The sequence below is a fragment of the Amaranthus tricolor genome, chromosome 12 (assembly GCF_026212465.1).
Source record: "Amaranthus tricolor cultivar Red isolate AtriRed21 chromosome 12, ASM2621246v1, whole genome shotgun sequence".
Lineage (NCBI taxonomy): Eukaryota > Viridiplantae > Streptophyta > Magnoliopsida > Caryophyllales > Amaranthaceae > Amaranthus > Amaranthus tricolor.
This window is the reverse complement of record NC_080058.1, coordinates 2,685,412-2,707,069: the sequence shown is the minus strand read 5'-3', so window position 1 is coordinate 2,707,069 and position 21,658 is coordinate 2,685,412. Positions and strand designations below refer to the sequence as shown.

The following is a 21,658-nucleotide window of genomic DNA, read 5'->3' as shown; positions in this document are numbered from 1 at the left end:
ATAAGCAGCTGGTTTAAGAGTTTAAGACGCTATCCATTTTTCTATACACATTCATATCATTTTGAATTATCTATTCGCGTTTTTGAATTTGAAATATAGTAATAAGCTATTTTAAATAAGTCATAATATTGTACTAGACCATCTTACTATGAGATGAGTCTATATAATTAGTCCAATTAAAGACTAAAGTTCTATTTAACAAATAGCTATTAAATTGACTTGTTTCCTAAAACTGTTGATTAGTATAACCAACTGAAAGTATTAATTGATAAGTCAGTTGTTTGAGCCAAATTGCTATAGAAGTGTTTGTCAAAATTTAGCTTGGCCGTTAGTTGTTTATTCGGTTAAAAACCAAAATAGGGGATAAAAAGCCAAAAACAAATAAAAAAATTACTTATGACTTTTTTTATTTTGACTTTAAAGTCATTAACCAAATAATATATATTTTTTAATTTTTGACAAGCCATAAAGCTAAAAGTAAAAAAATCAGCCAAAAAGCAAATGAAAAAATTGTTACCAAAACACATTATAGATGAAGTTAAGGGGTATCACGGTCGGTCACGTGCCCCTTAACTTTTGAATTTTTCTTTTTATAATCATTACACTTGCTATATTTCACTTTTTACGTGTTATTTTGATCATTTATATATTGAACTATATACGTCTAAAAACTATAAAAGTTAATATTATAAATATATGCGATTAGATGATTAAAAAAAGATTTCACTTGACTATATATTTTCTTACACATTAATTACTATCTATAAAATAAGCTTGAATGATAAATAGTAAGAATTATCGCAATGTAATAAGTATTTCAGAACATGAAGTATTTGTTATGCAAACCGTAAGCAATCAAAATTTCTGATATGATAGAATTTGCGCATGGGAACACCCCAATTCCCATACAATAATACTTCCTCTTAAAAAACACTCACAAAAGTAAAACTGATCAGTAATTAACGATAGAATTGTTACAAGTCAATTTTAGTTTCCATTAAGATGATGATGGATCGTAGTTGGCGCAAAGCTGCTAGTAACATGTTCACATTCATTTTAGGACAATTGTCTTTTAAGATACATTTATTTATTTGGAATCTTTCTTTTAAAAGACAATATATTTTCAAACACCTTAGCTTTGAATAAGGTATTAAACTTATAAGATAATAAAGACGATTCACTGTTTTTTGTAGTTTGTTACATATGGATCCTATTCCACAAACAAACCACATTGTTTATTTTATTTACGATTCTCCTCAGTCGTCACATATTTTTTTTAAGGTTTTAGTAAAACTAAAATTCGTACATTCAGTTACGTAGTTTTATTAGATGTCGAAGAAGTTTAGATCTTAAATTCTTGTTCTAAATACACTTCTTGTTGTATTTTAAATTCAATTAACTTACTAATATTAAATATTTAATTAAAAGTTGATTTGTATCACAAATTAAAGTTAAGCACAGGGAATATAATTGTCAAAAAAAAAAATTAAATCAAATATGGGTTAAGAATATCAAATCAAATTCAAATTGTTTTAAATGTTTTGAAAAAAAGTATATACTTGACATCGAATAAGTGTTGTCATATACATAAGAAAACTCATACAAACTTAATCAACACGTATATTATTATTTATATGTAAATAAATTAATTTAAAACTTAAATATTATTAGTTGATAATATTATTAGTTTCAGCTCTTGAATTAAATGCTATAGTACTCCAAATTTTCTGATAAATAAAGAGTAATAAAAGTACATATTAAATTCAATCTTAAAAAAAAAGTACATGTTAAATTCTATACTTGAATCATTTCCTAACCCCCATTAGCTATGGTTTCTCTTAAATATTCCACCCCCCTTATCACTCACGCATGCATATTGCCATGCTGCGTAGGCCATATCCATAGTGCTTGACCTAGACTTTACTTAGGAGCTCCTAGTGAGAAGAAATATAAAAGACCTATTCTTAATAAGAATACCTTAAAATTTGTTAAATATATTTTAGGATGAAAAAAAATTATACTAAATTTGTTAATTATATATTAGGATGAACAAAATTTATACTCCATATATTTCAAAGCAAGTATTTTATTTTTGTTTCAAGCAAATTTATAAGAAGTGTACTCTTACTAGTTTCTAAACTTTACGTAGACGGATTGAGTTGGACTATTATATACTAGGTTGAAAAGTATTATATTTTCTACATTTAGAGTAAGTATTTTATTTATTTTAGTCAATTGCGCTACAAATGTTGTAGTATTTTTTAATATGTATGAATCCCATAAGATTTACCAATTTTAATTTTTATCCATCAATTAATTTCTTTTAAAAAAAATCATAAAAAAAAATCACTTTTTGTGAAATAAGGGAGTATAAAATCAGTGTTGATAAATATATATATAGATGTGAAAAATGTAATAATTAGTAAGTTATTCATACTTTGCTCCATTATTCTTAACGTCTCATTGAAAATTAAATATTCCATATAAAATAAATAGTTGTAATAAATTATACTTCATATAATGATGAGCTAGCCAAAAAATGCCATCTACTATTATTTTATGACGTGATTATGTCAGATTGGATTTTTCTGTTTAAAAAAGTTAATTAGAATAATCGAAATTCCTGGACGAAATTTTGTTGGTCAAAGTTGGACTTGTTGCAAGAGCAAAAAGTAAAATAATAATTTTCAATAATTCTTTTTCCACCTGATATTTGACAAATTTTGGTGAAATTAAAAATTATAAAATCCAATTCATTTTGATTTACTTTTTGAATTTTTTTTGTGTCAAGACTTACTATATTTTTACTTAATTAATGGGTTTAGGATTAATATTTTTTGATGAAGCCTATAAAATTGTACATTATTGGTCTATTTTATTAGAAGAAATAATTTTTTTCCGTAATTATTAATTAGATCATCTCAATCTCGGTCAAAACATAAGCAACCAACTAATTAATAAACCAATAAGAAAAGTTGATCCAATTGAAAATAACTTTATTCAAAATCGATTTGTCCTACCATCTTGAAGGATCTCATTGTTGATATTTGACTCTTAAACACGAGGTTAAAAATTTCTACGGTAAAGTATTGCCAAAATTTAATAAATTTGATAGTCGATATATTAATTGTTAATTTATTATTTATATCTAATGTCTATCTTATTATTATTATTATTATTATTATTATTATTATGCTCAGTTACAAATTTAATATGGTTTCTTATTTGCTTCCTTGCAGGTGCTTTTTCAAGTGAGATTTATATCATTTACCTTTCTATTTGCAGGACTTCTTTAATTTAGATGATTATTTGAGTGCAAATGCATTTATTTTTTCCCTCTTTTTGAAGGGGTGTGGGTATGGTCTAATTTGTCCGCTGTTTTTTTTCTCGAACTCTAACTTGTATGAAATATTGGGTTGATGGCTATGACAATGACTATGATTATGTCTATCTTATTATTATACATAAATTCTTATACTATTTATGTCCTGATCGAGTTCACATGTAAATTAGCAATTGTTTCTGGATCCAATATAAACGCACAATAGAATAAGTTTTTATCCACTATTAGTAAAATGATGGATTTTAATTAGCAAATCATGCACGAAATCTCTTCAAAATTTGTAGTTTCCCAAATAAATACCCTAACAAATCGTAAATTTAAAAATTACCGCAGCTAAAATTTTAGTTTCTACAATACCGTCTACGTGAGCTGTATAATATCTCGTTTCAAATTAATTTATATTTTTGAGTATATATATATATATATATATATTTACAAACACACACACACACACACACACACATATATATATATATATATATATATATATATATATATATATATATATATATATATATATATATATATATTGAAAATTTAATTTAAATTTTAATTTATGAGTTATTTTGAGTTAAATTTAGTTAAATTAAATTTTAATTAATTGAATTAATTTTAAACATCATGCTATCAGGAATTTTTTTTGTTAGATGAGATATAATGTTTGACTTCTAGTAAGTATTTAGCAATGATGATCACTTTTTCTCTTGCCATTAAAAAAATAATATTAGTCAACTTTTCTACCTAAATTAAAAACACATTATTTATTTTGGTCAACAGAGTTGAAGCCGTACGTATTTGAATGCGAAAAGGAAAATCACATATAGTATATAGAAATATAAACAAAGATTTATTTGGATTATAAACAAAGCGTGGTTAAGAGGATACGTTTTAAGGATTGTTTGAAAATATGTAGAATATACTTGCTTCAAATCAAATTGAGAATATGTTATCACTAATTAGTAATTAAAGTTATTTATGCTTTATATTTGGTAGAGGTGGTAAATGAGTTTTTTTTGTTTTTTTTTTTTTAATAATCAGGTTTGAATTAAGTTTAATTTAAACTTTAAAATTGTTTTCTAGCAACTTGAAGCAACCCAATCGACCTAATTTAAAATCTAAATCAGATCCAAAAAATGATCCCAAATTTGACTTGAGGTTTGAACCGCCTCAATCTAAATCGATCAGATTGACTTAAGCATAGCCTAACTCAAATCAACTCGACTTTAAATGACCTGAACTATGTTACTAACTAATTATTTCACAAAGTAATACTTATATTTAATTTATTGAGATCCTATTACCATTTTGCAATCATAAAGTGGGAACAAACTATAAAGAATATAAAGAATTGATATTTTTTCATTGATAATCAACAATTATGTATAACCACGATATATTCAAGACTTCCTAATTAACTCCTAAAATTAAGCTAATTACTATACTATACAAAAATGAAAGTCAAACTAATTACACAATGAAAAAAGAAAACTAAATACAAGGCTAAAATAAAGGTAACGTATTTACATAATCTCAAAACAATTGAAGTAAATATAAGAATAATGTATTTACTTAATACACCCCCGTAAGATGGACGGTCCATAAGTAAGTCCAATCTTAGAAAATAATGACTGGAATAGCGCAGGGGAAGAGAGGTTTAGTAAGAGCTTCCGCAAGTTGATCATCTCCGAAATATGAGTAACACGAAGGGTACCACGTTGAACTTTCTCACGTACATAATGAAAATCAATAGCTAAATGTTTCATGCGAGAATGGAAGACTGAATTAGCTGAATAATGAGTAGCACTCAAATTATAATATGGTAGGAGTTATAGTAGAGACATAACCCAATTTAATCATAAGAGATTGTAACCGGTCCATTTCAATTGTAGTGGATGCAACAGCTCGGAATTCAGTTTCGGACTTTCGGTTGAAGAACACGCTAGTGTTTTTTAGTCGTTTGGAGCTCCAAGCAATTGAATTTGAGCCTAAGTAAAAAATGTATCTCGTAGTACTGCGGAAATTATCTTTATCACTAGTCCAATCGGCATCCGTAAAAAGCATGTAGTTGAAGTGGTGATGCTTTACGTAGAAGTAACCCTAGTCGTAATGTACGATGAAGATATCTTAACACTCGTTTCAAAGCTTGCTAGTGTAAGTTTGTGGGAGCATGCATAAAACTGTGATAACTTGTTAACCGGAAATGTCACATCTGAACGAATCAAGGACAAATATTGTAGAGCATCAACAATAGCATGATAAGTAGTAGGATTAGAAAGTGGGGTCCCATGATTTAAAAGTAGAAGGGGATGAGATGTCATGGGAGTTGAAGCAGGTTTAGAATCTAGCATGTTGGCACGTTGGAGAATATCATGAATATATTTACTTTGAGATAAGAATAATCCATGATTGTGAGGGATAACTTCAATACCAAGAAAATAAGAAAGGGGACCCAAATCTTTTAGTAAAAAACGAGAAGACAGAGATTGAATAAATTGGTTAATTTGAGTAAGGTTTGGACCAGTAATAATGATATCATCAAGATAAACTATAATATAAGTTGGAGAAGTATTTGAAGAGATGTGAAATAAAGAGGGATAAGAAATAGTGGGATGACGAAGTTCATCATACCAGGCACGACTTGCTTGTTTAAGTCCATCAATAGCCTTATTGAGTTTGCAAACATGGGAGGGAAAAAAGGGATCGATGTAGCCAGGGGATTGAGACATGTATACTTCTTCAGAAAGAGTACCTTGTAAAAATGCATTATTGATGTCAAGTTATCGAAGAGACCAACCATGAGAAAGTGCAAAAGATAAAATGAGTCAAATTGTAGCAAGCAAAGTTGTTAAAATCGAGATTCTACCCGGAATCGTTCAGATCTGCAGAATCGAATCGTAGAATCGTAAGATTCTACAATAAACTTAAATTTACTATCTAGTCATAATTAATCAGCTCAAAAGTTTATATTTATTAATTAAAGTTTCATTCACTACATTTTTAAGAAAATAGAAAAATATTTAATAATTAGTTTAAATTTTTATACTGATGCAGAAATTTATTTTTGAAATATTATGAAGAAGGATCATTAAATTGTAAGAAAAATTAATAAAAGATCGTAAATAATAAAAATTTTAAAAATTAAGAATAAATTTGTAGAATTGAATCGTTAAATCATAAGATTATAATCGTTTTATGATTCTGCCTCTACAAATTTTATTTTAATTAGAATCGTAAGATTCTACCAACTTACGATTCTAGAATCTTACGATTCTACCTACGATTTGAATCGGTCGTTTATTTTTGAGTCGTAAAATCGTAGATTAGAATCGTGATTTTAATAACCATGGTAGCAAGTTTAACAACTGGGCTAAAAGTTTCAACATAATCAACACCTGGACGTTGATTAAAACCCTTTGCAACAAGACGAGCCTTGAGACGATCTAAGGAACCATCAGCCTTATATTTGATATGAAATACCCATTTAAAACCAATCACGTTAGTAGCATTAGAAGAAGGAACAAGAGACCAAATTTAATTTTTAGTGAGGGCAGTAAACTCATCGGTCATAGCTTGACGCCATTGAGGATGTTTAAGGGCAGAAAGAACATTTGTGGGTTCAGAAATTGGAGTTTGAATAGCTATGTGTAATAAAAAATTGGAATTAAAATATTTGGTATTAGGCTTCCTTGTACGAGTGGGCAATGAAGGTGATATAGCAGTAGAAATGATATTAGGAACGACAGTGGGAGACGAGGCATGTTCAGATGGAAAGTATGAATTTGATTGAGATATAAGGGAAGTGGGCAGATTAAATGGAGAGGGTATCGAGTTTTGAGGAGTAATTATTGGGGAGTTAGGATTTGAGGAAATTGCATGTTGACTAATATTGGGATTAGGTAGAGTTAATTGAATGGATTTTTCGAACCCTTGCAAGATAATGGGGATATGGGTAATTTGGAGTGAATTTGGTGGGGTATTAAAAGCCAAATTTCATTGAGTAGATTTAGTGGGAATAGAATTTGATTGTTGAATTATGGGAATGGAAGCAGGAAACCAAGAATTGATATCATATGACTTAAAAGAATTATTAGTAAAGGACATATAAGGATACTCTTGTTCAAAAAATCCAACATAACAAGATGTATATATTTTATCAGTAAGTGGATCGAGACAATAATAAGTACTTTGAGAGGGAGAATAACCAACAAAAATAAAGGGACTGATTTAGGTTGTAATTTGTGAGTATTATAAGGACGAAGTCATGGATAAGATAAACAACCAAAAGAGTAAAAGTTTGTAATAATTAGGATGAATTTGAAAAAGAGAATAAAAAGGACACTTATTTTGAAGAGTGAGAGTAGGTAATATATTAATGAGATATATCGCAGTACTGAAAGCTAAAGGCCAAAATTTTAAGGGTAATTTAGCATGAGAGAATAAAGAAAGACCAGTTTCAACAATGTGACGATGTCGATGTTCGACATATCCATTATGTTCTAGTGTATGTGGAGGAGAAGTTAAATGAGTAATACCACGTAGGTCTGTCAAACAGATCAGGTTGGGTCGGGTTTGGGTTCGAGTCATATATAAACAGGTCAGAAAACCCTTGACCCAAACCCAACCCATTTAGTTAATTAGGTCGAAAATCACAACCTTGACCCAACCTGCAACAGATCAGGTTGACCTAATTTCAACCCACTTAATCCGTTTATAATTTTTTTGTTTTCGTTTTAAGGTTTTTAACGTTGATTAAATCTAATTTTTTAGGCTTTAATTTTAACTTTATGTTTTTTTGTTGTTTATTTTGTATTTACTGTGAAAAATAAGAAAATATCAAATGAACTAAGTTTAACTTATATTTATTGATTTAACTCGAAATTAACACATTTAATTAAATGGGTTGTATAGGTTTTTTTCGGGTTTAAAATTTTGACCTAAACCTAACCCATTTAATAAACAGATCAGGTCGGGTCAACCCATTTAATTAATTGGGTCAAAAATCTCAACCCAAACCTACTTATTTCGGCTTAGCAGGTCGGGTCAACTTTTGCCAGCCTTAATACCACAAGATGAAAAATGAGGCTGTAATTTCATATATTCTCCCCCATTATCACTAAGAAAATTGTTTAATTGGCCTATTAAAATATTTTTCAACAAGTGATTAAAGACGAAGAAAGGTATTTAAAGAATCAGACTTATGTTTAATGGGATATAACCATGCATATTTAGTGAAATGATCAACAAAAATAATATAATATTTACGATGATCAAAAGATTGAACGTGAGAAATCCATACATCAAAATAAATTAGATCTAAGGGTGCATGGGAAGTAAGTGTAGAAACGTTAAATGCATGGTAACTTATGACTTTTGTTAATTCGACAGGAATTACAAGGAGTAGATGAAGTTATAGAGTAAACATCTAAGAAATTAGAGATTAAATTAAATACTTTTGTAGATGGACGGCTAAGACGATGATGCCAAGTAGATGTGGGACATTTGAAAGAGATGGCCGAATAAACTGTTGGTGAGAATAAGGAGCATGTTTATACTCCTTGATTAGTTTGACCCTGGAGTAGAGTATGATTGGTGGAGAGGTCCTTGATAATAAAATAAGTAGAAGAGAAAGAAATTTGAAGATTATTATGAAGACATAAACAAGATAATGATAAAATATTGTGGGAAATTTTAGGAACGTATGCTATGTTAGATAAATAACAGTGAAATTAGAAAGAGTAAGAGACATAGAATCGATATGAGTAATTTGAAGAGAAGTACCGTCAGTGATAATGAGTTCTTTAGTACCATTGTAGGGGGGCATAAAGAGAAAGAGTGGTGAGGTCATTAGTGACATGATGAGAAGCTCCACTATCTAATAACCAAGAAGAATCAATGGAAGGAAGGGAGGAAGAAATAATAGCCATGGTAATTGGATTAGGAGAAAGGGTAGAGAAGTATTTAAAATCACCAACATTAATTTATTACAAGAAAAATAAAATATTAATTTGAGAGCTAAATGAAAGTATTCAGAAAATTCTTTTGCCATAACTATAATTATAATTATATTTGTAATTATTAAAATGGATGATATTTCGATATTGCCGCGCCAAAGATTTTGAAAAAAAAAATGTCATTGACTCATTGGTGTTTTTGCTTTTGGTCATAGCTAAGATTAATTATTATATAATATATATATATATACTAAATAAATTATAAATATGATCTCCTAATTAAATGATTAAGAATACATTTTAAATTTTAAATTACATAAATATTAATTATATTACTTGACATAGCATAAATATGAAATTTATCATCAAATTAAGCGTCAAAATATGTTACAATATATCTATTTTTATATTGTATATTAATTTATTCTTTTAAATATATTATTATTCATATTACGATTGTCCTCGCTTTTGCCTTTCAATTAAATAGAAATTACTGATGATTAAATTATAATTTTCGGATAGAAATTATATTTTCAGTTATTTTGTGAGAAATCGTCTCTCAAAGAGCTGACCTTAAAACAAGAAGCTTACATTTTTATTTTCTCTTTAATTTCTATTAATTGGGCTATTTAGTCCATATATCTAATTCATCTCTCAGATAAACCGTCTCTTACGATAATTTGTAATTTGTGTTATATTTTTGATTAAGAAAAACAGATATTAACCATTCGTGGGTATAGATATGGGCTTTAGTATAATTAATCTATATGACGTGTAAATCCATCGAAAATTTGAAGTGTTTTAAGCAAAAAAAAATATAAAAAATATAAAATAAGTAATGTTTTAAAATAATTCCCAAAGTAGGAACTTTTGAAAAATTGAAAAACATAAGTGAAAAAATAAAAAAAATAACAAAATAAATTAAGAATCAAACTTATTCCAAAAGTAAGCGTGAAATTCCCAAACCTGAGGTTTGGGGCTGTTCGCAGTTAGTAACTGCGAACAGGTCAAAACAGACAAAATAGCTGTTCGCACTTAATAACTGCGAACAGCTATTTGACCTTAAAAAAAAATATTATTTATTTTTTTTTTTGCTGTTCGCAGTTAGTAAGTGCGAACAGCTATTTTGTCAGTTTTGACATGTTCGCAGTTACTAACTACGAACAGCCCTAAACCTTAGGTTTGGGAATTTCACGCTTACTTTTGGAATAAGTTTGATTTTTAGTTTATTTAATTAATTTTTTTTTAGCCTACAGAATTCAAATTTCCGGTACTTTTTGCCCAGAGCTAGACCTGATCATGGGCGGCCCGGCCCGATAAAGTGAGGGTTTGGGTACCAAAATATGGCTCGATGGGCGGGTTTGGGCAGAAAATAAGTGGCCCGAATTTTTTGGGACGGGTTTGGGATTGTTGTTTGGCCCGTGGGCCGGCCCGGCTCAAAAGGAGCTAAATTGCTCCAATTAGTTACATATTTTGATTATTTCATATGCTAACACTTTTTTTCCATATTGCATCAAGGTTGGTCTACCATTTTTAATGTTGAAGAGGAGGAAGAAGACGTAGATCGTGAAGATGATGATAGTCAAATCACTAATTAGTTACATAATTTGATTATTTTGTATTTGTTTATTTGAATTATTTGTAATTTGTGTTTTAAATTATGTATAATATGTAACAATTGTATTTGTTTATTTTAATTATTTGTAATTTGTATTTTTAATTATGTATAAATAATATATAACATAGGCCCGCAAGCCCGCATATTACAGGTTTGGGCAAGAGCTTTTAGGCCCACATTTTGGTTCGGCCCGCATCAATGGGCTGTTTTTTCCACCCGGCCCGGCCCGGCCCGGTGCTTGATCACGTCTACCCAGAGCTATGGTTTGACAGCGAACAAAGGTCAAAGAGGTTTGGTAAAAAAAAAGCCAAATACTTTATTAGCTGTTACTAACAGCGAACAAAGGTTTTACTTGGTCAAACAGGGTCAAACCTTTGTATGTTGTTACTAACAGAATACAAAGGTTTGACCTTGTTTGACCATGTCTCCTTTATTAGCTGTTTACTACAAAGACTAGGTAAAAAAACATTAAAGTCTTTTTTCGCTGTTAGTAACAGCGAACAAAAAACTTGACTTTTTTTACCAACCCTATTTGTTCGCTGTTAGTAACAGCGAATAATCTAAACCTCAACTCTAAACAAAAAGTACTTACTTTAGAAAATAAGTTCAAACATTACTTATTTAATGATTTTTTTATAATTTTTTTGCTTAATTCATTTGAATTTTCCTAAATCCATCAATCTTAGATATTTAAAGAGGAAGGCCCATCTACTTCAAACCATACCACCCGAAACGAATGACTTGTCCTAAATAAGCCCATAATTAAAATCCAGCCAATCGCAAATATGGCCCATAAGCGAAAATGACATTTTTTTCCAACAAAATCCAAATTATTCTCATTCTCCCAATGATCCAAAATCAAAATTTGAATACTCTAGTGACATTGTAGAAGTTCATTGGTTATATTATTTTATATCACTTATTTTTTATTGAGGCCGTTTTACTATAAGAAGATTTTAATTTGGTCAGTCCAAACTTTTTTAAAAAATAACCGCTTCATGTACAAAAGAGAATTCAATTTTCAATGTTTTTTTTGTGGTTTTATTATTGGGCCTTTTGTATGACCTGTCTCACGATGAAATGACGTCATACAAAACTTACTATTTTCTTATGATCAATGTTCATTTATACTCCCTCCAATTCAGCACTAACATCTCATTTGCTTTTTGGACACTATTCATCTCTTACTCTTAATTTGCGTTTTATTATTAATCTACAAGTTAAAACATAGTCATGTGGGATCTTGTTTCATTCGTCTAGTTTTTCATATCAACTTTTCATAATTTTTAATAATGCACAATCAGCGATATTAAGTATTAAATAAGTGTATTGGATAGAGTATATAAAGTAAATGGGACGTTAGTGCTGAATTGGAGGGAGTATATTGGATAACTCCGTCCCTCATGTATAAATTATCTAAACCTGGCAAAATTTTTTTATAATTCCGATTTTCTCTATTGTGACATTATTGTCCTTGGAAAATTGCACGGCACATACAAAGCCAAAGAGGCATTATGGATTAAACCGGTCGTTCATAAAAAATACATAAAAAGAGTGATCATTTGAGGCCATGGATTACCCTACAAAAAAAGTCGGACCCTCATAAAAATATTGGGGAAGCATAAACTGATCTCTCGTATAGGCGGTGAAAATCGATTTATCCCCATCACTTGGATGGAAAGAAGCCTTTAACCACTAATTACACTACAATAAATTTAACTTTTCGCGATATTGTACTTAGTGGCATTAAAAAAATGCCACTAATTTATATTTTTAGTGTAATAATTGTTGGTTTTTAGTTTGAGTTCTACTATAAAGAGATTTTGTGACACTTTACTTGGTCTCTAATGGCATATATAATTCTTACTATAGTCTATAGTGACATTTATGAGAATTTTCACTAGATCCTATGTCGTCTGATATGTGCAATTATTTGCACTTATTTATATCATTTTATTACCTTAATGATGGTTGTTGTTAGTAATTTCGTGCTTATTTTGAAGATTTATGCTACATTACTCATTTTGGTTATTCATGTTGATTTTGAGTGGTTTTGATTGTTTTAAGCATAATTTTTATGGTCTTAATGATGACGGAGTTACTAAGGGGATTTTAGCTTGGTTTAAGATTTTCTACTCGGTTTAAGATGTTCTACAAAGAAAATGAACAAAAGAGTAGAAGAATGTTTATAATGCGAAAGTTTTGAGTTGAAAATTGATATATGTCTACTCTTTTGATCATAACTTTTGATAGGAAGATTACACTAATGCAAGGTTTGTGGCATTGGAAAATAGACTTCAAGAGCTTTCCAATGGTAAATTATATGTTCAATTCTGACAACCGAGCAAGAAATGGAGGCTGTTTAAAGATCACTAGTCAGCAGAAAAGCGACGAGTCATCGCCTAAAAGCTACGACTCGTCTCTTTGTTTCTAAAGTCGTGTTTTTCCCACGGTTTTCTCATTAATTTTTAGGTTAATTTCTTAATTAGTATAAATAAGCCCTTAATGATTGATTAGGATTTCTCTCTCTCTCTCCCTCTTCCTCATCTTCTTCTTCCTTCCTTTAGACTTAAGTACTCCGTTGTCATTAGTTTTACCTTGAATTTCATCATTTAATTTAGTTTTTCATTAATTCCACCTTTAATCTTCCTTTGAGCAGTGTAAGTTTTCTTTAGTATTTAATTTTCTTTATCTTTGATTCCTTGTATTAGTTTCTAATCTTTCATTAGTGAATCTTAATTATTGTAATTAATCTTTCTTCAATAAAAACTAGTTATTGTTCTTCATTCATTACTTTTTGATTTAATTGTTGTGTTCTTGAATTTTAATTATTTTTTTTTTGAATTTATCGTTAATTTCATTCTTAGTCATGTCTAGTATCATCCTAGAGTTTGTGTTAATTTTTTACCATGATTAGTGAGTAGATCCATTTTCTAGGGTTAGGGTTTGAACCTATAAGTCAAGTATGATTTGATTATTGAAAGTGTCTATGAAACTAGGATTAAAGTTGTTGAATTGTGCTAATAACCCTAAATTAAACATGCTTTGTCGGACTAGTCAATAGAACTTGCGTGTGAGATTAGGACCGACTTTGCTTTAAGGTAAATTTTAGTTAAATTCTTATTAATTCGTTCAATAAAACTAGCGTGTGAGAATTGAATTAGTAGGGTCTAAATCTAATAGTAAATTAATAGAGCAAGAGTTTGAGATTAACAAGATCATGTTTAACTACGTAATTTATCCAACATTTCATAGTACTAATGATAATTTGATCATACAAGACTTTAGGGGTTCTCGACACCCTAGATCTCTTCATCATATAGTTTAATGCATATTTCTTATTGCATTTTTTTAGTTTGATAGTTAAACTACCAACTAAACATTTTTCTCTTTGAGCAATATAATTAGTAGAAATTAGTAAGTTTTTTGTCCTAACTTCCTTGTGTCGACCCGCATTTACATGTACACCGTGCGCTTGCGGAGTTACGGTTAAATAAAATTTGCACATCAAGTTTTTGGCGCCGTTGCCGGGAAGCGACGAACAATTGATTTGTTAGTTTCTTGAGTATATTGCTTTTCTTGTCTACCCCCTCCCTTAGATCTTACAATTGCCCTTATTGGTAGTTAGTTTTTGTTGAGTATATTGCTTTTCTTACCTACCCCACATCACCGTGAAAAACTTTAGTATGATTTTTCATTATGATGCCAAAAAGATTTAACAAATGTCACTAAATATCTTATATATAATATTAGAAATTTGAACTGGTGACATTTAAATTAAAATGTAGCTAAATATATTCTACTAAAAGCAAATTATGTTGTAATGTCACTATAAGTCGATCTATGATTTTAAAAAATAACCTATGATCCTAAAGTTGAATTGTGCATGATTAATCAAAACTTGAGTTATATTGTATGAAAATCATTATAAATTAAATTATTCTGGACAAGTTTACTAAAGAATGGAGTATAATTCAATAATCAACCTAAGATAAAGTAAAGTAAACTAACGTATAATTGAGACCCTTTAATATTAAACTATGTACGGATAGCACGCCTTGTATATGCTCATAACAACCCATTAATACTACCACCATCCTATATTATATGTTTGCAATTATTAAAAATGAAGAAAATTCAAGGAAATACAGCATACCACTCACCAATTTTAGGCTACATATATTACATATTAATTAGGCTTTTAATTCTTGGCTTCATTTCAATATCGAAAGGTGATAAGATTAACAAATGGAACAAAGGAAAGTTGTCCGTACAAGTGAATTTCCAAAATAGACATTACATTTACATCAATCATAAATGTTTCCTGCATAGTGTAGTATTTTCCACTAGCCGATGAAAATGGACTTGTCAACACATGGAGTTGGGACTTGTACGTATATTTACATTATTGTATAATAAAAATCAATGGACCCTGCAATTTTAAATAGAGTTTCAGAGAAGGGAAGGGTTATGAGAAGGAAGGGACTAACAAAAATTATACTCAAGATTTAATCTGATCGAAAATTTGATTTTTCACATTTTTTTTCTGGTAAAAGGAAATTTAACATTTCACATTGCATCACATGTGATTGCATACGCGATCATATTAACAATACAATAATGCTAAAGCTTTAACTATAATTTTTTTTATAATAAATTGGTAGATCTTTTAATTTAAACATCTGTCTTTTTTTTAAAAGCAATATTCAATTTTAAACGTTTTTAAGGAGCTAAAAGTAAAAATTATAAGCATTAGTAATTAATGACAATATAAGTATTTTTTTGAATAAAACAATATAACTACTTTGTGATAAATCTTCAAATTTACAGAAATAACGAAATAATTTTAATTTAACATTTGTTAGGATTTTCTATAATTAACCATTCTTTGGTTTGGTATAATTAATTATTGATTTAATAATTGGAGATGCTTTGCAAATGTTTAGCACCAATATTATGGGTATGAGCTTTCGTCGTTCTTCCCTCTCCAGACCCTGACCATAGCTTTCTATAAGCGGGTACACTGGGTATGATGATTATGATTATCAAATGAGCAAACTATATTGATTTTAATGTTTAGAATTCTATAATGTTGTGTTTAGGAATCATATGTTTATTTAGAAATTTAAAATTAGCTCTAATGTTTGTCAAAAAAAAAAATTTTAAGTTTGAATTTAAGTCAATCTCCCTATTAATTTCAAAATAGTTGAAATTGAAAATTTCAGAATAACTACCAAAATCCGATCATTTAAAAATTTTTTGAGTTACAAATAACGAATCTTTTAAAGTTGCACATGAGTTTTTTTAGTAGAATTTAAACATGTTCAAATTCAATTGTTAATATATCGAGTCAATAATAGAATTCAAATCGAACTATATAGCACTAAGTGATCATGTCATCTAATTCTTTACTTTCACTCTCTATCTCTTTCCTCTCTCCAATAGCAAACATAAATACCGTGGGTGGAGCAAATACTAGAGGTCTTACTTACCTTTTGATATAGAGAATTGAGGTCCTTTGTTAACAATTAATGGTAAAATAGGAATCAATATTTTCACAAAAATTTAATGATTGTTAGGTTTTGAACTCCTAATAAACAAAATTACAAAAAAATATGTCACCAACTAAGCTGCATATGACTGATAAACTATAAAAGAGTTTGTTAACATATATAAGGCCTCAATTTTCTAGAAAATCATAGGTAATGAGACATCTTAAATGGGCATAGAACCGCCCCTAATAAATACATAATGCACATTTTCCTTTGTCGCATACCTGCATACCGCGTATGATAGGGACCAATGGGGTATTTCAAACTTATTAGTTAACATTGTTTGGCATTTTTGATAGAAAAAATTTATATTGAAGTTCATCATAGACAAATTGACTTGGTAGTTGTCCTATAAATTCAAGAATATGCTCATAGTTAGTACCAACTATACTACCTCTATATAATGGGACATTTACCAGTTATAAAAGTATAATGAAAATTAATTAGATATCAAGGAAACACAAATCCATTGAGTATTAGTCTTTTAAAAATATTACATACCCTTGCCAACAATCCAACAATGGAAATTGTCATCTTGTTATTCATCATATTATTATTGTTATCCCTAAGCCAACCTTTTACGGGTATACTCTCCTTTTTTTTTTTTCATTTGATATTAGTTGACAGGTTAGAGTATATACATATTTTAATTATCAGTTTAAATTTTTGGTTAATTTGATTCCTTGATATGGGGTCAAAAGTCAACGTGACGAGAAGCAACCATCCCTCATTTAAAGTTTAACATTCAATGCTAGCCACTAGGTATAAGGAGGTCTGAGTTGCATTAATACTTCTAGCCTAAAAAGACTCTCGTTTAAGGGAACATGTTAGAATATATAACACATCTTGATGCTTCAACCATATGCTTAAACTTTTGGTTGAATTGATTTCTTAACATTTACGTTTATGAATATTAGTAATTAGTTTAATATCGATAATTAATACATTAATTTATGCCGTGCTAATAATATTATTTTCTTAATATTTTTACTATTTTATTAAGAACTTATCATCATCATCTTTCAGTCCGTTATTAACTACCTAGTCTTACGTTAATATAAAAAAAAATCAAAATAATAATGATAATCTAAAATATATTGCAAAAATGCAAATAGATATAGTTTTTTATTAATTAGCTGATATATATGATTAGTGTTTAATGATTTTTTAATAATGTAGAGGCACAACTTGTTGGAGTATGCTATGGAAGAATAGCAGACAACTTACCGATGGAAAAAGATGTGATAGACCTCTACAAATCCAACGGTATAGGATTAATGAGACTCTATGATCCTGATCTAATGGCTCTCAAGGCCCTACAAGGATCAAACATCAAACTCATGCTAGGAGTTCCTAACGAAAAGATTCAACCTTTTGCATCATCCAATCAATCACATGCAATGCAGTGGATTGAAACATACGTGGCACCATTCGCACCATCGATCAAATATATAGTTGTGGGGAACGAAATTCATCCGTCCGATAATCAATCAGTATTTGTTGAACCAGCCATGAAAAATGTTCTTGAAGCATTGAATTCTTATAAATTAAGTAATCAAATTAAGGTTTCTACGTCCATTGATACAACCTTAATTATAAATTCATATCCACCATCTAACGGTCAATTTAATGACACGTCATATTCATATATTACCCCAATAATTAAATTTTTAACAAATAATGAATCTCCATTATTGGTTAATATTTACCCTTATTTTGCTTATGTTGGAAATGAGCAAAGTATTAGTCTTAATTACGCATTATTTACTTCTAATGGACCCGTGGTTGATGATAAAGAGCTAAAATATCAAAACTTATTTGATGCGATGGTGGATTCAGTGTATTGGAGTCTAAGAAAAGTTGGTGCACCTGATATGAAGATTGTTGTGTCGGAAACTGGATGGCCATCCAAGGGTGGAGATGCTGCCACGGTGGAAAATGCAGAGAATTATTATAGAAATTTGTTGAAGCATGTAAAGAATGGAACTCCATATAAACCACAGGAAATTGAAACTTATTTGTTTGCCATGTTTGATGAGAATAAGAAACTGGGGCCTGATTCAGAGCGTAATTTTGGACTTTTTACTCCTCAGAAGTATCCAAAATACGGCAAACTCAACTTTATTTGATAACTTTTCAGATCGGTGCTGATCATAATTTTTGCGAGTGAAATTTAAGTTTATGTTGCATTTTGTATATGTCAGTTTAAGGTTATATTGTTTCTAGAGATATTCATTCGGGTAATCGGGTCGGTTTCGGATAGGTGTCATTCGATTCGGTTGTATTTATATTTCGGATGTGTGTTGCGACGGGTCATACTTGGGTCGGGTCGGTTAGTCATGGTTCGGTTGAAGATCGGTTATTCGAGCTATCGGGTTAGCATCAATCCGGTGTCGGTTGAAGTATGTGTCGAGTTTCAATCTGGAATACACGGACACGCCACTGAACTTGCGTGTCGCGTGTTGAATACGTGTCGGACACGGACACGCGAAAATCCGTGTCTAACACGCCAAATGAAGTGTCCAATATTTTAATATTTTTCCGGACACGCGGACACGGCAACGACACGGAAGGGACACGGGGCAAGGGACACGGCAAGGAGTCAAGGACACGTTTTTTAAAAAAAATATTATTTTTTATTTCTACATGGTGTTGCCCCACCTCCGTTCCCATTTTTTTGTATATCCTCTTTGAATATTTGTTAATTGTTATTTGTTAATGTTAAATTATTAATGTGTTATTTGTTAATCTTAAATTCTTAATCTTAGTGTTTGTAATTTGAATTTTGAAAAGTTGAAAAATTGTGAGTTTTATGTTTTTAAAGTGTTTATTTACATATATCAAATGAAAGATTGAAAAGTTGAAAAAATTGGTTCAGGTTTACAGCAGTTCGATCTAAACTTCGTTCGGGTTAAGTCGGTTTTAGCCGGATCGAGTTCGATTTTGAGCATGATTCGGGTCAGATATGACTCGGGTCGATCATTATTAAGTTCGGGTAATCTCGGTTAACAGTTACGTGTCGGTTAGAATAATCGGTTACAGCTTTTCCATTTTCGGTTGTCAACCGGTTCGGGTATAGCTTCGGGTCGGGTAATGTCGGTTCGATAAACCTAAAAAAGGAACACATTTTTCGGTCGCTTTACTTTCAATTTCAGATCGGATTTTCGAGTCGGGTCACTTTTGAACAACTCTAATTATTTCTCTCGCATTTTTAATATTTTGTGTTTTTATGATAAATTTGCTTCATTGATAAATTAAAAGAGCATCAATTATGTGAATTTTCTTTATTTTTGAGTGAAAATTTATAATAGGACCTGATAGCTTAATTAAGAGGATTCACCAATATTAACTTTAATTATTTTTAAAAAATTACAACTAAAAATTTTTTTTTAATTAAAAAATGATATTGTACTATTTTTCATTGTTCGTTGTTGTCGGTAACATTGGCTCAGGTCCACTCAATTCAAGTCAATTCAAATCAAGCATTTATTGAATTAATTGACCCAAAGAAATGAAGAAAAGTCTCCTAAAGTCTCCAATAGGCAATAATGCCAAGGCTTCATCTCAGTTTTCCCTTTCCCCCATGGAACTTGATCAACGTCGGGATGTCCTAATAATTAACTTGGTACATCAATTAACCACACAAAGTTGATGATGTACAAGTAATAAGAGATTAATTCATCATAACTGGCGGTCTTATACTTATGCCAAATCCGAACATATTCCTACTTTATCGGAGAAAAATAATTTGATTTGAATTCGAGAGAAAATGTTCAACTTCAAATCACTTAGTAATTAGTATACTCAGGCTATGATTCTGATCACGTCTTGTTTAAATTTCATTTAAACATATAAATGTGTTTGTTTCGACCACTGATTATGTATTTTTATTGGTAGTAGAGTCATTGGAAAGATCATAGCCAATTCGAAAGACTTTTATTTTTGTGAATTTACACACTTTTTAAAAAATTGACTTTTCGAAAAATAAGTCTTATAATTAATTTTAAAGAATTCTAGTTAGAGCAAAGTCTAAAGACATAAAATTCAAGTTCACGTTCGAGGTGGAGGTGAAAATAAAATCTAACTTTTATTCATAACAAAATCCGTGTGTGCATAATTCGATCCAATTCGATAGCCACCATTTATACAATTAACTTACTTAATTAGATGTACATTTAACAATCTGAATATTTGATAAAATTAATCAAAACCGTTTTTAATGTCTCAATCATTCATTCATAAACTATCATATAGCCTTTTGTCTATAAGCATGTAGCTCTAATATGTAGTTAGGATTTCACTTTCATCACATTGGACATGGTCACAACAAATCATCCTGAAAGTCATATCTTAAAAGATTGAGGTTAACTATAAAAGATTATCGATTTAATGATCATCCACATGAAATTACTGTATTTATCTTGATTTTCTATTTTTTCAACATGTAAATTAAAATTATTTATATCTTTTTTAACTCTTTTCTTCCATGTCTTATCTAGTTGGATACCTCTGCAATATGAATATAAGATATTTGAAGTAGACACTTAGAGTGATTATCTTTCTCTTCTCATTTTCTAGTGTCTCTATTTATCTCATTTGTACTAAAATGACATTTTATGTACACCGTATTACTCCAACTTAATTAAAAACCCTCATAACTCCAATTGTTAACAATATCATTCTGAATTAGCATTTCACCCTTCTCATCTACCAAGTACGTAGAATTCAAACAACATGCACCAAGCATATATTTCTTTTTAAGATAAAGTTATCTCATTAGGAATCACTACAAATTAGAAAAGGGCTAAGGTGTATTTGAAAACAATCATTTCATTTTAAATTGTAAATTTTAATTATAAAATCATAAATGAAGAATTTGAAAATGACAAGGTTTTGACATAAATTCTAAATTTATAACACTCACTTGGGTGGCTTTGAGCGGTAAAACATGAGTCGTTATCACATGTAAAAATTAATGTTAACTCTCTAATTTTAGATCAGAAGTATCACATATATATGATGCTCTGAATCCTCTTGCACCGATTTTAAAGATAGGCAGGGCCAACTACATAGAGGAACAGGATGAGCTATTGCTTAGGGCCTTGATTTATAGGGGCTTATATTTTTGCTATATGGTTAAAATTAAAATTAGGACTTTTGTGTATTGTGTAGCAAAATTAAATTGATAGGGAAA

The 21,658-nt window shown here is 29.7% G+C and overlaps 1 protein-coding gene across 1 annotated transcript; it reads left to right on the top strand.

The window, feature by feature from the left end:
• The first annotated feature begins 15,967 nt into the window (after window positions 1-15,967).
• LOC130797137 (glucan endo-1,3-beta-glucosidase-like) lies at window positions 15,968-19,270 on the top strand. Its single transcript, XM_057659618.1, has 2 exons — window positions 15,968-17,048; window positions 17,644-19,270. Exons 1-2 carry the CDS (start codon window positions 16,985-16,987, stop codon window positions 18,591-18,593), a joined length of 1,014 nt encoding a protein of 337 aa, XP_057515601.1. The 5' UTR covers window positions 15,968-16,984; the 3' UTR covers window positions 18,594-19,270.
• The last annotated feature ends 2,388 nt before the right edge of the window (window positions 19,271-21,658 follow it).